Source organism: Terrapene carolina, unplaced genomic scaffold (genome assembly GCF_002925995.2).
Source record: "Terrapene carolina triunguis isolate 2854851 unplaced genomic scaffold, T_m_triunguis-2.0 Scaffold210, whole genome shotgun sequence".
Taxonomy (NCBI): Eukaryota; Metazoa; Chordata; order Testudines; family Emydidae; genus Terrapene; species Terrapene triunguis.
In genome coordinates, this window is record NW_020664561.1 from 10321229 (window position 1) to 10336202 (window position 14974).

Consider the following 14974-nt stretch of genomic DNA (forward strand, 5'->3'; position numbering starts at 1 on the left):
CAAGTGGCTGCTTTGCAGATGTCAGCCAGAGGAACTTTGCGTAAGAAAGCCACGGAGGTAGTCACAGATCTAGTGGAGTGAGTTCCGATGCCGGCAGGAGGCGTAATTTTTTTTATCTGGTAGCACAGTCGGATACACTCAGAAATCCAGTTTGAAAGTCTCTGGGTAGAGATAGGTGTCCCTTTGGAGCGCTCTGCAATGGAGACAAAGAGTCTGGAAGGGCTTGGTTCTATCCTAAGGGCTTGGTTCTATCCAGCTAGAAGGACAAAGCCCTGCGTACATCTAATGTATGCATTGTGGATTCAAAAGAGTTTGCATGTGGTTTAGGAAAGAAGGTTGGTAGGTGTATCGGCTCATTGATGTGGAATAATGAATGCACCTTTGGAAGAAGGGTAACCTTGTCCTTGAAAAATAGTGTGTAAGGTAGGTCTGCCATGAGAGCAGCTATTTCTCCTGCCCGTCTGGCGGAGGTGATTGCCACTAAGAATGCTGTTTTCATAGAGAGGTGTAAGAGGGAGCAAGTGGCTAGGGGCTCGAATGGTTGTTGAGTTAAGCATGATAATACTAAGTGAAGGTCCCACAGAGGGGTAGGAGGTTTAATGTCCGGGTATAAGGATTGTAGCCCTTTAAGAAAACACTTGGTGATTGGATGAGCAAAAACAGAGGTATCGTCGATCTTGTCATGAAAAGTTGTAATAGCAGCTAAGTGGACTTTGATGGCGCTGAAAGAAAGGCCTGATTGCTTACGGTCTAACAGGTAGTCAAGTATGAGCGGAAGAGGTACAGAAGTAGGAGGATGTTGTTTAGTTGAGCACCATTGTATGAATCGTTTCCACTTTCAGAGATAAGTGATTCAAGTAGATTGTGTTCTGCTATGTAGGAGCACTCTTTGAACCTGCTCAGAGCATGCTAGTTCATTTTGGGAGAACCATGTAGGAACCAAGCTTTGAGATGAAGCATGGACAGGTTGGGATGAAGAAATCGGCCGTGTTGCTGCGATAGGAGGTTCGGAGTGAGGGGCAATGAAATTGGTGGGCGAAGTGACATTCTGGTGAGGAACGGAAACCACGGTTGTCTGGGCCATGACGGGGCAATCAGAATTACCGTGGCACGATCTGTTCGTATTTTTGTCAGAACTCTGTGGAGGACAGGTATCGGGAGAAATGCATATAGTAAGTCCCAGTCCCGTGAGATCATGAATGCATCTCCCAGGGAATGTTTGCCCAGTCCCGCTCTGGAGCAAAATTCGGGACATTTCATGTTTTCACAGTTGCGAAAAGGTCTATGGTTGGGTATCCCCAAATGTGGAATACGTTGCGGATGACTGTGTTGTGTATCTCCCATTTGTGATCCCAGGGAAAGTGTCTGCTTAATTCGTCTGCTGTAGTATTCATAGCTCCAGGAAGATAGGTGGCTGATATCTGGATGTTGTTTGCAAGGCACCAATTCCAGAGCTTTATAGCCTCTGTGCAAAGTGAGTGAGAGTGAGCTCCTCCCTGCCTGTTCACATAGAACATGCAGGCGATGTTGTCTGTCATTATCCGTACATTTTGGTTCCGGATCAATGGGAGGAAGTGACGGCAGGCATTGCGTATGGCTCGAAGTTCTAGGACGTTTATGTGTAGGGAGGTTTCGGTTGAAGACCATACCCCTGAGCTGTGTGGTGGGATATGTGTGCACCCCACCCTGTGAGGGATGCATCAGTAGTCATTATGAGGGATGGAGCATCCTGTAGAAAGGGGACTCCAGAGCAGAGGTTGGAGGGAACTGTACACCATAGGAGAGAGTCTTTGACTCTGAAGGGTATGGATAGAGGCTTGTTTAGAGCATGTACATTCGGTCTGTAAACCGTGGCCAACCAAGCTTGGAAGCACCTCATGTATAGTTGTGCATTTTTGACCATGAAAGTGCACAAGGCCATGTGACCTAATAGTTGTAGACAGTCTTGAGCAGTGACCTGAGGACTGTTGCGAAGTTTCGTGGCCAGTAGTTTTATGGTGTTGAAGTGGTCAGGAGAGATGCTATGAACGTCTGGGAATCGAGGTGAGTTCCTATGAACTCCAGGTGCTGGGTAGGAGATAATGTGGATTTGGTTTTGTTTATTTGTAGGCCGAGGGAGAGGAAGCAAGTGACGGTGAGCTGCGTGAATTGAAGCGCTTCGTCGAGCGTTGCGGCTTTGAGGAGACAATCGTCGAGGTAAGGAAATATTATGACCCCTTGTCTCCTGAGGTAGGCTGTGACTATGGCTAGGAGCTTGGAAAAAACTCAGGGGGGCGGTGGATAGGCCGAAGGGTAGTACCCCGTATTGAAGATGTGTCAAGCTGAGGGTGAAATGAAGGAAACGTCTGTGGGCTGGACGTATAGTCACATGAAAATAGGTGTCTTGTAGGTCGAGGGCTGAAAACCAATCGCCCTGCTCCAGCGCTGGGATTATGGTGGTGAGGGTAACCATTTTGAACTTTTCCTTTTGATAAATGTGTTGAGCCTCCTGACAATCGGTCACCATCCCCCGGTTTTCTTTTCTGTTAAAAAAATAATGGGAATAAAACCCTTTTCCTCTGTGTTGTTTGCTGGGCTTTGGAGCTGTGCTCCGGCTGTGCTCCGGCTCCACTCCAGCTCCAGGCAAAAACCTGCAGCTCCACTGCTCCGGAGCTGCTCTGCGCTCCAGTTCTGGGCTCCGCTCCAAAGCCCTGGTTGTTCGGGCACAAGTTCCACTGGTACTAATAGAAGGAGGTGTTGTGCTTCTTGGAGGAGCAGTTGCTCGTGAGAGGGGTCCCTGAAGAGGGATGGGGAGAGTGGGTGGGTGGAGGCAAGGATATGAAAGGGATGGAATAGCCAATTGTGACGACCTCAATAACCCACTTGTCGGTGGTAATGTTTTGCCATTGGTGGGAGAATGGCCGTAGGCGGTGTCCAAAAATAGGGACATGGGGTGTAAGCGCTGAAGTGGGAACGTTGTTTTCTATACCCTCGACCAAGGCTTCAAATCTGCTTGTTAGTCGGAGGGGGTTGAGACGCTACCGAAGAATTGGGGCGGCGACGCTGGTCAGTGGCGTAGCCAGGTTCTAACATCAGGGGAAGCAAACACAAAAAAAGGCGCCACCCGCCACCATATCAAATTACTAGTTACATACTTTTAAATTTGTTATACATATTTATTTTGTACTTAAAATAAAAACACAAGAATGATATTGTTTTATAAGTACGTGTGTTATTTTGCATTTAAAATATAAAAAAAGTTTTACAGTATTGTATATAAAATCAAAACATAATAAAAACACGTGTTTACTTATTTTATATTTCAGAGATAAGATCAAAACAATATGATAATCTATGAAGCACTACAACAGCCTCTTTCATCTAAGCTTCATTCTAGCAAAGTTATCTATTACTTTATTATAATCTACTTCAGTAGCCAAGTGTCTTTCAATGGAGAGCAAAGCTAACCCAGACAATCTATCTTGTAGCAACTTGTAGCAAGAAGAAAAAGATTCCTGAACTTGTGTGTGGCAAAGGGAAGGAGAATGCTTCTAACCTTTTAGCTAGTGAGTCTATGGGTTTGCCTGAAAGGAGATTGTGTAGGAATCCGCCTGATGGGCCAAAGGTGATCCTGGATGTAAGTAAGACCCAGAAAAAGTCTGTTGCTGCTCAGGAAAGTGTTCCTTTAGAGCAAGCCCTAGGTAAAGAGGGTAAGGGAAGAATTTCTGTGAAGGGTGAATTGTTGCTTAGAGAAGCTCCTAAGGGAAGGAATCCTCATGGTGATCTGTTCAAGCCGTTTGCTGCAACTGAAGGGTGTGAAAGTGATTTAATCAGGGAAGTTTCAGTTCCTAACTGCCAGAAATTTTCTGTTGTGAATGGATCCACTGACTTTCCTTTTGAAAGATCCAGTGTGGGTAGCTTTAAGAAGGTCTCAGATGGAGTAAAAGCTGTTAAGAAAGTTGAGCAGCCCTATACCCAAGTGGCTGTGTGTGGCCAGCTTGTTGGGAAGACAATGGTGTTGGAACAGGAATGTCTCCATGCTAATTCTTTAAGTGAGCAGTCTGTGCTTCAGGGTCTGAGGACAGATTTGGCTACTGGGGTTTCAAAGCAGAACAGTTTTATGGCCGAATGCTTGAGGATGCAGGGGAGAGCAAGCAAACTTTCACCCTCAGACTCTTTGGATTTGTGTGGTATCTCTTTAAGACAGAGTCCAGCCTTGGAAATGATAGCAGTTAAGGATATGAAAACTGGTGGACTGGCTCCTGTCTGTGGTAATGCAAATTACTTGCCTGGCTGGGAGAGGAAGGACTTGCTAATAGCTGTTAGCCCAGAGAACCCACCCAATCAGCCAGTGAATTCTGTTAAGCAAGAGGAATCAGGGTTTGATCCTGCAGGACAAGGAGGAAAGAGAACTGAATTTTGCAAAGGGAAGCCACAGGTTAACCCTAAAATGCCCAAACTACAATGGTATTGAGCCAAAGGTGTGGCACGACAAACATGGAGCGTCTAAGGGAATTGCTTGTGTGACTTGTGGTTAGCCAGTGGGGTGAGACCAACGTCTTCACTGTCTGGCTGGTTTGGTTTGCCTTAAAGGTGGAAAAACCCCAGCCTTGGGCTGTAACTGCCCTGTTTTAGCAATTTGTCCTGAATTGGCACTCTCAGTTGGGTCCCGCCAGAACAGCATCGTCACAACCCCCCCCTTAATGCAATCCCAATGCTGCCTCCCCAAGGGACCTGAGCCCCCAGGATCCCAATGAAAAGGGCTGGGGGGGAGGGGCTGGTTTGCTTTCTGAAAGGCAAATTCTGCACGAAAAAAGCAAGTCCTACTGATGTCATTGAATGAAGGAGAAGCCCAGAGCACTAGCTCCGCACTTGGGCACACCTGGAGTGTCAGTGATCAGGCTTGCTGGCCTGGCCCCCAGCCCCCATGCTCAGCTCACGCTGCCTCGCACTCCTCAGGCCGGGGTCACCACCCAGATGGAGGCAGCGGCAGCGCAGCATCTCGCTGTGAGGGGGCCATTGCTCGCATGCCCCCGGTGGGACAGCCCCTCTCATCTCTCCTGAGGGGGCTGCTCTGCAATCTGTGGCCCCTGGAAGCAGGCAGCACAGAGGAGCAAGGGGGGGCCACAGTCCCCCGCATGAGAGAGACAATCGGACAGAGGTGGGCAGGGTCTGTTGGGGGTTTGCATGGGGAAGAGGGGGTGGGGGGTTGCACTGGGAGACTCCAATGCAGCACCTAGCCATGCTGGCTCTGTGCATCATGAGGCCACTCGGGAAAAGGAGGCAGCAAGAAAGCGAGGCCGAGGAGGAGGTGCCCTTCCCCTCCCAGCTGGGTCTGTGAGTCCCTGATCTCACAGAGTCTCAGCGCTGCAGGCACCCAGCCCCCAGGTACTGGACTGCAGTGCAAGCTAGAGGGGCTGATACAGAGAAGTCAGGACCAGTCAGAGCACTTCCCATGTCATCATAAAAACTCACTCCTGGAAAGCTGGGTGAGGTAATATGGGGGGGGGTAATATATATCAAGGTGGGTGAGGTAAAATATTTTTTATTGGACCAGCTTCTGTTGGTGAGAGACACAAGCTTTTGAGCTTTCACAGAACTCTTCTTCAGGAAGAAGAAAGAACTTCGTGAAAGCTCCAAAGCTTGTCTCTCTCTCACCAACAAAAGTTGCTCCAATAAAAGATATTACCTCCCCACACCTTGTGGCTCAAATTTCCTGGGAACAGGGCTACACTACACCAACACAGCATACAAAAATGCAAGATTCACATGAACAGTACAGAGTGACCATCACACCAGGACACTATTTTCACGATTCATCTTAGCATAATGTCATCATCACACCAAGGAAGTTGCACCAGCACAATGAGATAAATATAGCCACATGTGCATGCCAAAAATTCACAGTACAAGCACAGTGGGATCCACACAGCAGGATAGTAGTGTCAGTTTAGCTCTCAGTCTCTGAGTCCATCCTCACTAAACTGAGTCCAACGGTTCAGCTAAACACAAGGGCACCTGCAAATAGCTGTACTAACAGCAGGATCTACACTGGCCCAACAGGAGGAGTTGCAGGGCACTAATTCCCAGTCCCAGTGCAAGATGCATCTGAAGACGTGAGGTTTTTACCCACGAAAGCTTATGCCCAAATAAATCTGTTAGTCTTTAAGGTGCCACCAGACTCCTTGTTGTTTTTGTAGATACAGACTAACACGGCTACCCCCTGATACTTGACACCAGTCATTGTGTACAGCAAGTGAATGACAATTAGTAATTTAATGACCACCATCACCAGAGAATTACTCAACCCTGGGACTTAGCAATACCCCCCCACCTCCTCCCAACATGATCACAAGACAAGCCCTTCCCTTAGGAGACAATTCAGGTTTCCCCTGATAGGAGAGGGAAAATCAGGCTACCTCTCCCTGCCCCCCAACATGGTGCCTGGACTTGTGTTTGCCAGAGCACATGGACTACTAAACACATATAATGTTTTCACCCCTCAGCTCACAGAGAGCACAGCAGATGGTTCCAGCCGTCCCTTGGGAGACAATTCCATCCACATCCCCAAGGCAGAGGTTGTAGCTATGAAGATTTCCCCTGATAGTTTTCCTCTCCTACCCCCCACCCCTATCCCTTCCCCACTGCCTCTTCCCTTCCACCCCATACCCCCTAAGAGGTAGTCACCCAGATGCCAGGGAGGGGGAACCAAGCGCACTACATGGCCACTGTCTCTGAGAGGCAGGCGTCTCTGCCTGGGCAAGCAGGGACACCACACCCCACAGGAGACGCGCCTTCCCCCCCCCCCCCATGCCTGTCCTGGTCCAGCTGCCCGGCAGGGGCTGGTACTCTCAGTCTCTCTGGTGCAGGGGTGCAGGGGATGTTTTTGGAGATGCCTCTGGCTGAGCCCCCTGCCCCCTACCATGCAGACGGCCATCCCACCAGCAGCCAGGTGCTGGCTCTCTCAGAAACCTGGGGGGTTTCCAGTCCCCCCCCACCCTCACCACAAGAAAGACCCCCTTTGAAATACACTTATGAGCTGCTGCTATTGGCTGCCTTTAGTTGGGTGAGACGTTAGGAGCTGCTGCTGCAGAGCCAGAGAAAGCACGCCTGCCACAGTGCCACAAGGAGCAGGTAGGAGAAGGAGGTGGGGCTGCACCTCACCGGTGGGGTCTCCCAGCTCAACCCCTGCTCCAGGAGCAGTTCCCCTCGCTGATTGGCTGGTGGCCAAAAACCAGCTAAACAGCACTCCCCTAGCTACCCTACTGCCCCCGCCCCCGCCCCGGCCGAACAGCTGATGGCTCGTGGGCCCCCAAGGGCCCCATAAACAGTTGACTGGTGGGTGGGGTGGGTGGGTGCCCCTGCCCCCTATGGGGGGGCATGCCCCGACCGACCCCCTTCTTCCCCAAGGCCCCAGCCTCTCCTCCTCCCCAGGAGCCCAGCTTGCTGGAGCTCAGTTCTTTCCCCCTCCCCTCCCTGCCTCCCCGCCTCCCCGATTAGCAGTCTGTCTCCCTCCTGCTGGGAGACAGCCGGCGTGGCAGGGACGGGGCAGGGTATGCAATGCAGCATGCTGGGGGAAGCCGGCAAAGCCTGCCTGCAGGATCCCAGCTTGCTGGAGCTCAGTACTTAATCTTCCCCTACCTGGGCAATCAGCTTCTCCCTCCTGCTGGGGGAGACAGCTGATCAGCTGGGGTATGCTAAGTGCCTCTCCTCCGGCTCCTCCCACTGAGCCCGTCTTGCCGGAGCTCAGTTCACCCTCCTCTCCCTGACGCGCGATCAGCTGTGTCTCCCTCCTGCTGGGAGACACAGCTGATGGGTGTGGCAGTGAGAGGGGGCGGCATATGCAGCAGCACGCTGGGGGAAGCCGGGCTTCAGAGCGGCGCCGCTGGCGCCATGGTAACCCCGCCTAACTAAGGCGCGGGCTTTTGAAAAATTTGGTGAGGGGAAACAGCTGCTTTCCCTGCACCCCTCCAGCTACGCTACTGACGCTGGTATCTGAGTCTCTGGCGTTGCTGTTGTTGTTGCTCATGTGACCTATGGAATTGCTGGGTGCATGCGGGGTAGCGTGGGCGCTGGTAAGGTTGATATCTATATTGTCACCTTCTGGCCATAGGGGTTTGAATTCCTAGGGACCGGAGAGTTGCCCTTGAGTCCTTCATTGAGTGAAGTACGTCATTCATCGTGAAGGCCAAGAGTTTGTCGTCGTCGAAGGGAAGATCTTCAATGGTACTCTGGATCTCTCAAGGAAAGGAGGAGGAGGAGAGCCACGAACCTCGGCACATGACAACTGCTGTAGCAGTAGATCTTGCTGCAGTATTGGCTGCATCGAGGGCTGCTTGAAGAGCAGTACATGAGATGATTTGTCCCTCGGAAACTAGAGCCATAAATTGTTGGGTTTTTTTCTTCCGGAATGTCGTCAATAAAGTCCATGAATTTGTTGTAATTTCTGTGGTCATATTTTGCCAGAATGGCAGTATAATTAGCAATGCAAAATTGTAACGTAGAAGATGCGTATACTTTATGTCCGAGCAGATCTAATCGCTTACTGTCCTTGTCGGATGGGGTGGAGCGGGGAAACTGGTGCTTGGTCTTTTGGTTGACTGTGTCTACTACCAGCAAGTTTGGCGCTGGGTGAGTGAAAAGGAATTCAGAGCCCTTGGAAGGGATGAAGTACTTGCAGTCCGCTCGCTTACAAATTGGTAGGCTTGCAACGGGAGTCTGACAGATGGCCTTAACAGGCTCCAAAAGGGCTGCGTTGATCGGTAATGCACTCCTAGAGGAAGAAGAGGGTTGCAGGATGTCCATTAACTCATGGTGCTGTTCAGGAACCTCCTCCAAGCTAATGCTTAACTCACTTGCAACTCTTTTGAAAATATCTTGAAATTTTGAGAAGTCATCTGAAGATGACGGGGGAGGAGGCAGTAGGGCTTCATCAGGCGTAACAAGTGGGTCTACTGGGTTAGAGGCAGGTCATGATGGTGCTGCCTGGACCCTTACATCAGTGGCAGGTTCGTCAGCCGGCGGTGGCGGGCAGGTGTCACGCCTGGCGTGGTGGTATAGCGAGTGGGGTCTCAAGGATAAGATGCCCCTGGAGTCCAATATTGCCACTGTGGTGGGAAGGGCATGGGTGGTGCCATCCAGGGGTTCACACACGGGGCAGGATCCTGAGAGTATGACGAGGTGATTTTTCTATGACCTCTATTGATTGGGGTCTGAGGATGGGAGATTTGATATGGTGAAAACTCCCCCTACAGACCAGCTTCCTCATCACTGGAGGAAGGCTGTGCGGACCCTGACTGAGCATTTGGAGAGAAGTAGGCATTAAGCAGAGGTGACACCAGCAGGTCCCTTAACTGTGTAAATTGCGGTGCTGGAGCTCCTCTGTGAGGCGAGTGCTGTGCAAGAGGAATCTGCTGTGAAGAAAGGTTCCTCTGCACCAATGTCTTGAGCATTGTTTCATTGCCAGTCAGCTCAGCGGGAGACAGTGCCAGGAGAGCAAGAATAGCCTGCGGGAGGTCAAGCATGTCAGCATGTGTCGGCACCACTTCCGCAGCTGCAGGCGGGTTTCGCACGGCGCCGGAGGAGCCCGGCGCATCAAAAGTGCTCAGACGGGGAAGCGCCGGGAGGGAGGCTGTAGACCTGCCCGGAGAAGTCTTGTCCCACGAAGAACTCTTTGCGCGTGAGAGAGGGTGCTGGTTTTTTTCAGTCTTCTTGTCTTTCTTTGAGGCTGGGGGGCTGTGGCATGCACCTGAGTCGGCGCCCGGGTCTGAAGCGGACCCTAGAGATTTCTGAAGGAGGAGGAGTTTTAATCTCAGCTCCCTGTCCTTGCGTGCCCTGGATTTAAGTTTGCTGCAGTGGACACATTTTGGGGGGATGTGGGAGTCCCCCAAACATTTTATACATTTTGAATGGCAATCTGAAAGAGGGATGGCATCATTGCAATTAGAGCAGCTCTTAAGCCTGGAGAGCCAGGCATGTCGGAAGCGGCTGCCTCTGACAGGAACGAAGAAAAATATATATTTTATTTGTAGTTTTAGAGAGAAAAGACAGGAAAATGTTATCGAATTTCTACTGGTAACAAACTAACGAACAGGGAAGGTATATGAATGAAGGAAGAGAAAAGTCTCTAACGAGTCTGCTGAGCTCCGTCTCAGGCTGGGGACGGTAGAGAAGGAACTGAGGAGACCGGTCGCGCACGCGTACTATTAAGGTACACTCAGAGCGGGGGGGCAGGCGCTGCGCGTGCGCGACCGGTACGAGTACTGCTGCAGAAATCTCCAAGTGAAGGTGGAGGGACGCACCAACACCTGGAGTGGAGCACCCACAGGAACACCTCTCGAAGAAGAACAGAGGGGAAGTGTTCAGCTGCTGTCAATGGGCCCAGTGCCGCTGAAGTCAGCGTAAAGTCGTTTACACTGATCTGGCCCATGATAACATTCCTGCCAAAACATTCAGGTCAGTGACCAAGGAGATGCAAATCACCTCACGTCACAGATCAAAAACTATAGTCACTCAAGTTACCCCAGTGTAAATCTGCAGCAACTCTGCTGGAGACGGTAGCAATACTCCAGATTTACACCCACATCCAGACCCTGAGATCTGAGTTTGGCCTCTAATTGCTGTAAAATGCTGTTCCATTTCTATCTGACAAGGAAAGGAAGGCAGTGACATGTAAATCAGATGACACCCAACAGGGAAAACGAACAGAGAAGCATGTTTGGGAATGAACCCAGCCGAGGCACAAGGGGAAAGGAGACACATGCCAGTAATCCGATTGGGATTGATCATTTCACTAGAGGAAAAGGCAAGGAACAGAGGCAATTGCAGGGACAGCAGGGAGGCCTGATTCCCTGAGACAACTTTGGAAGCTGCAAAGCCAGGTGAGCTTAGCTTTTTATGGGCAGACATCTGACAGAGTAGTGCCATGGGGCAGCATGCGCGCTTGGGCAACACAGCGTGCAGTAAAACAGAGGGTTTAAAAAAAAGATGACGACCCTGTTGGATATTGATGCTCAGTAACGGCAACAGACTCCCACGCTCATTACGTGCAGGTAAAACGTGATGGGGGGGGAGGGATTGATGTTTTCACTGCAATGAAGGTGGAAGGATGGCATCCCTCACCAGGGGAGAGCACTCTCCCAAAACCAGTGGCAAGAATAAACACCTTGGTGCACCTACAGCCTGGGCAACACTTAAAAACTTAGGTCGACACAGCTATGGCACTCAGCAGTGTGAAAAATCCACAGCCCAGAGCAATGTAGCGATGCCAGCCTAACCCAGGTGTAGACACAGCTGGGTCAATGGAAGAATGTGTCCACTGACCTAGCTACCATTGCTCAGGGAGGTGAAGTTCCTGCAGCAATGGAAACCACCTTCTGGTTCTGTAGCCGGCCTCCCCACTACAGGGTTACAGCAGCATAGTTCTGGTGCCACAGCTGAGCTGCTATAGCCTTCACAGTGTAGACAAGCCCCATCTCCTTGCCACCACTTAACTTGATGATACCACGTATTGTCCCTGCTTTATGTCTCTCTGCTGCCTGCTTCCCCTTTGAAGTACATGATTTAGAATTCCAGTTGCAACACAACACCAATTTCTTCACATGTACCAATTTCAGGCATATGTGCATCCAGGATTTCAGCTCAAGTCTGTCTATATCTAAGAACTACAGAAATTATTAGGTATTTGCTCTGGACAGAGACCAGTTGTGTCCCACACAAAGTCAGCTTACAAATATCTTTGCAATTTACATCATAAGAAAGTAAGATACTGGGTCAGACACATGGTCCATCTAGCCTAATATCCTGTCTTCCACCAGTGGCCAATGCCAGGTGCCCCAGAGGGAGTGAACCTAACAGGTAATGATCAAGTGATCCATCCCCTGTTGCCTATTCCCAGCTTCTGGCAAACAGAGGCTAGGGACACATCACAGTGTGTGGATTACATGTGTTTTTGTGATGCCTGGCATGATGACATGTGTGTTATAAATGGGATGGATAGATGGCCGGAGAGATCCTCAGGTAGTGTAAATGGGCAGATCTCCGCTGAGATCAATCCACTTCCAGGAAGTTCAATGGAGCTGACTTCCAGGCAGCGACGCTGATTTACATCAGCGGAGGATCTGGCCCATAAGCTGATAAATCAACAGCAAAGCAATGTTAAGGTGCTGAATTTCAACATATTACATTGACAGGATTTTCCAAGTGCTCAGGGCTGACCTCCCACTACTCTCATTGGCTTCAGCGGGAAAACTCCCATCAATGGGAGCAGAGTTAGGCCAACACCGCATGCTTGTGAAAATCTCATCCTAGAAAAGCTCCTCTGGCTTTGGTTACCCCTCCCCCTCTGCCCTCACTGGGCCGGGTTCCCTGTCCCTGGACTGGCAAGGCATGAATGGCCTTGGTAGGTGGATTCAGCCTGGGAGAAGTCAAGCAGAGCTTCTGTCGCTGCCCCTCCTGGGGATCTGTCAGAGGCAGCAGTACAGCCTGCGGATGTGGCCCCCCCAGGAGCCTCGCTGGCAGAGGCGGCTGTGTTGATTCACTACTTCCCCTCATCTCCCCAGCTGCAGGTTTTTACGTCCCAACGTCAGTGGACAATTTACACACCAGCCACTCCCGGTGCCATTGGCAGATGTAGAGAGAGGGGGAAGGAATGAGTACCACCGCAGCAGGATCACAGACATGAGCCATGGAGCAGCAGCCCGGCAGAGGAGCAAACTCTAGCTCATGCCCACAAACCCACTGTGCAAGGGTAAAGAACCCACCGCTAGCACACAACTAGGGCCAGGGCCCTGCTCCCCTTTGGATTCAGTTTAAACATTCAGTAACCTCATCTCAGGGACTGCCTTCTCTACCCATGACCCTATACTTAGTCCAGCCCGGCAGGATGGACTAGATGACATCTTGAGGTCCCTTCCAGCCCTACCTTTCTACGATTAGACTCTTTGGCATCTGCACTGAGCACAGTGTTGGTTCCACACAGCAGGTCTCAGTACAGGCAGCCACAGAGGCCCTGGGTTCCCCTGCGCAGCGGTAGTTTGGTCAGTATCCCCGTATCCCTGCAATAGCATTGTGCCCACTGGCAGACAGTAAATGATGCGTGCTGGTTATTTCACCCCGTTTTTGCAGGTGGGACCACTGCACTTCCACCACGTCCACACCCAAATTCTTCCATGTCCTTCTTTAGACCCCCTGAGATTAGAGCTCTGCGTGGCCAAATTACAGCTATAGGTGAAAGGAAACGGAGGAGGATCGAGGGCAAGCTATAGCCCCTGAGTGACGGTTGCCATTCAATCCTTATCTCACCCTGTAGATCAGTCCTGCAGTTTTTATATTTATCCAGGGGGGGCAGCAAGACAATAGCGAGCAGAGTTTCAAAGTGTTACATGGGGCTTTAGCCATACAGCTGCCATTACGTGGCATGAAAAACTCATCTGGGGAATGCATGGATTTCCCTCAGATCGCAGTTACCCCTGGGTCTGTGCCGTCTCAGCGCCTTCTTCACAAGCACTTTGGGGAAGGGGACGGAAAGAAGGGATTCTCTTGCAGTGAATAATCAATTATGGGGAGGAGGGAAAATCAGGGATGTAATTTAAATATGCAAATCACTGAACTCTTTTCTGACCTGGGCCACCAAGACCCAGCAAAGTCTCCAGGTATGTGCCAAAAATGTTAGCCACAAAACAAACAGGCTAACTGGACTATGGGGCTGGCACAGGATGCTTATCACACAGTCCACCAGCCTATAAATGGCTGAGTCAGCCCGTGCAGCCAATCTCCAGACCGGCTAGTAAATCCAGGGAGTGCAGCCGAACCCAGAGAGATCAGCGAGCAGGAGTCTGTGCCGCTGGTGAGGGAAGTTACCCTGGCATCCCCGCCGACCCTGCCTACCAGTTTCTGGATCACACTGGTGTTCACACGGGTCAAGAAGTCGTCGGGCACAGAGGTCCAGTGCCCAGGGCCCGCTGGAGTTCTGTTGGGAGAACAGGACGACCTGGGCAGGGTTTAGCCAGTCGCTGGCATCCAGCTGGCTGCCTTCCAGCAGGATAAAGCGGCTCCCTGCAAGAGAAACACAGGTTGGAAGGCCTGGGACACAGAGCTCCCCTCAAACCAGTTTCAGCCCCCAAGCTTCCCGCAAGCCAGTTATAGGCATCCCACAGGCCAGTTTCAATTATAACTGGAATAACCCTTCCCCACACAAGCAGCCCTGTGCTCTGGGGATGATGTCCCAGAACAGGGGCTTCCCTGGCCTTGCCCTTCCCCCTGTGGCGGCCCATGATTTCAGATAGGGTTCCCAAAGAGCAGGCTCTCCTCGGCCATCAGCTTCATGATGAGTCCTGAGGGTTGCCAACCCTCCAGGGTTGTCCTGGAGTCTCCAGGAATTAAAGATTAAAGATTATGTCATATGATGAAATCTCCAGGAATTCATCCAACCAAAGTTGGCAACCCTAGTCCTGACATGACGACGTTTGGCATCACGATGCACCATCCACCCGTCGCGATGCCGAGGGTTGGGCTGGGCAGCTCCATACCCAGCCGGATTGGCATTTCCCCTGGCCGACTCTCCCTGCCTGAGGGTCAGAGGGCAGAGCTGTGCAGGCGGAGGGGGGGCACTCTCACCGTCGGCAATGAGGTGCTCCGGGACGTGCAGGGTGATCTTGACGATGAGCGGGCAGCTCATGTGGGATGAGCACACCAGGCTGATCACACAGCTGGTGACGCTGATCAGGGTCAGCGTGGTCTTGTTGACGGGACTTCTCGGCGAGCCCACTGGAACAGCACCGAACAAAGAGACCGACGGCAGAGACGTCAGAGCCACAGCAGCAGTCACTTATGCTATCACCTCTAGAACACAATCCAAAGAGCTCCCTATGTCCCCCACTCCCACCTCCTGATCAAACAGAGCAGAGAATACCCTGAAGGGTTCGTCTTCCCAGGGAAACCCTCACCTCTCAACCACCCTCACTCCTTGGAGGATCAAAGGGATCACAATCCTCAG

The 14974-nt window shown here is 51.2% G+C and overlaps 1 protein-coding gene across 1 annotated transcript in view; it reads right to left on the reverse strand.

Annotated features, from left to right (window-relative positions):
* The window catches only part of LOC112107425 (astrotactin-1), a 203478-nt gene that overhangs the window by 87998 nt on the left and 100506 nt on the right, over positions 1 to 14974 (reverse strand). Inside the window, exons 6-7 of the mRNA XM_024201119.1 lie at positions 14596 to 14745; positions 13867 to 14034 (exon numbers count right to left, since the gene is read on the reverse strand). Coding sequence (XP_024056887.1) covers positions 13867 to 14034; positions 14596 to 14745 — 318 coding nt within the window. The remainder of the gene's footprint in view (positions 1 to 13866; positions 14035 to 14595; positions 14746 to 14974) is intronic.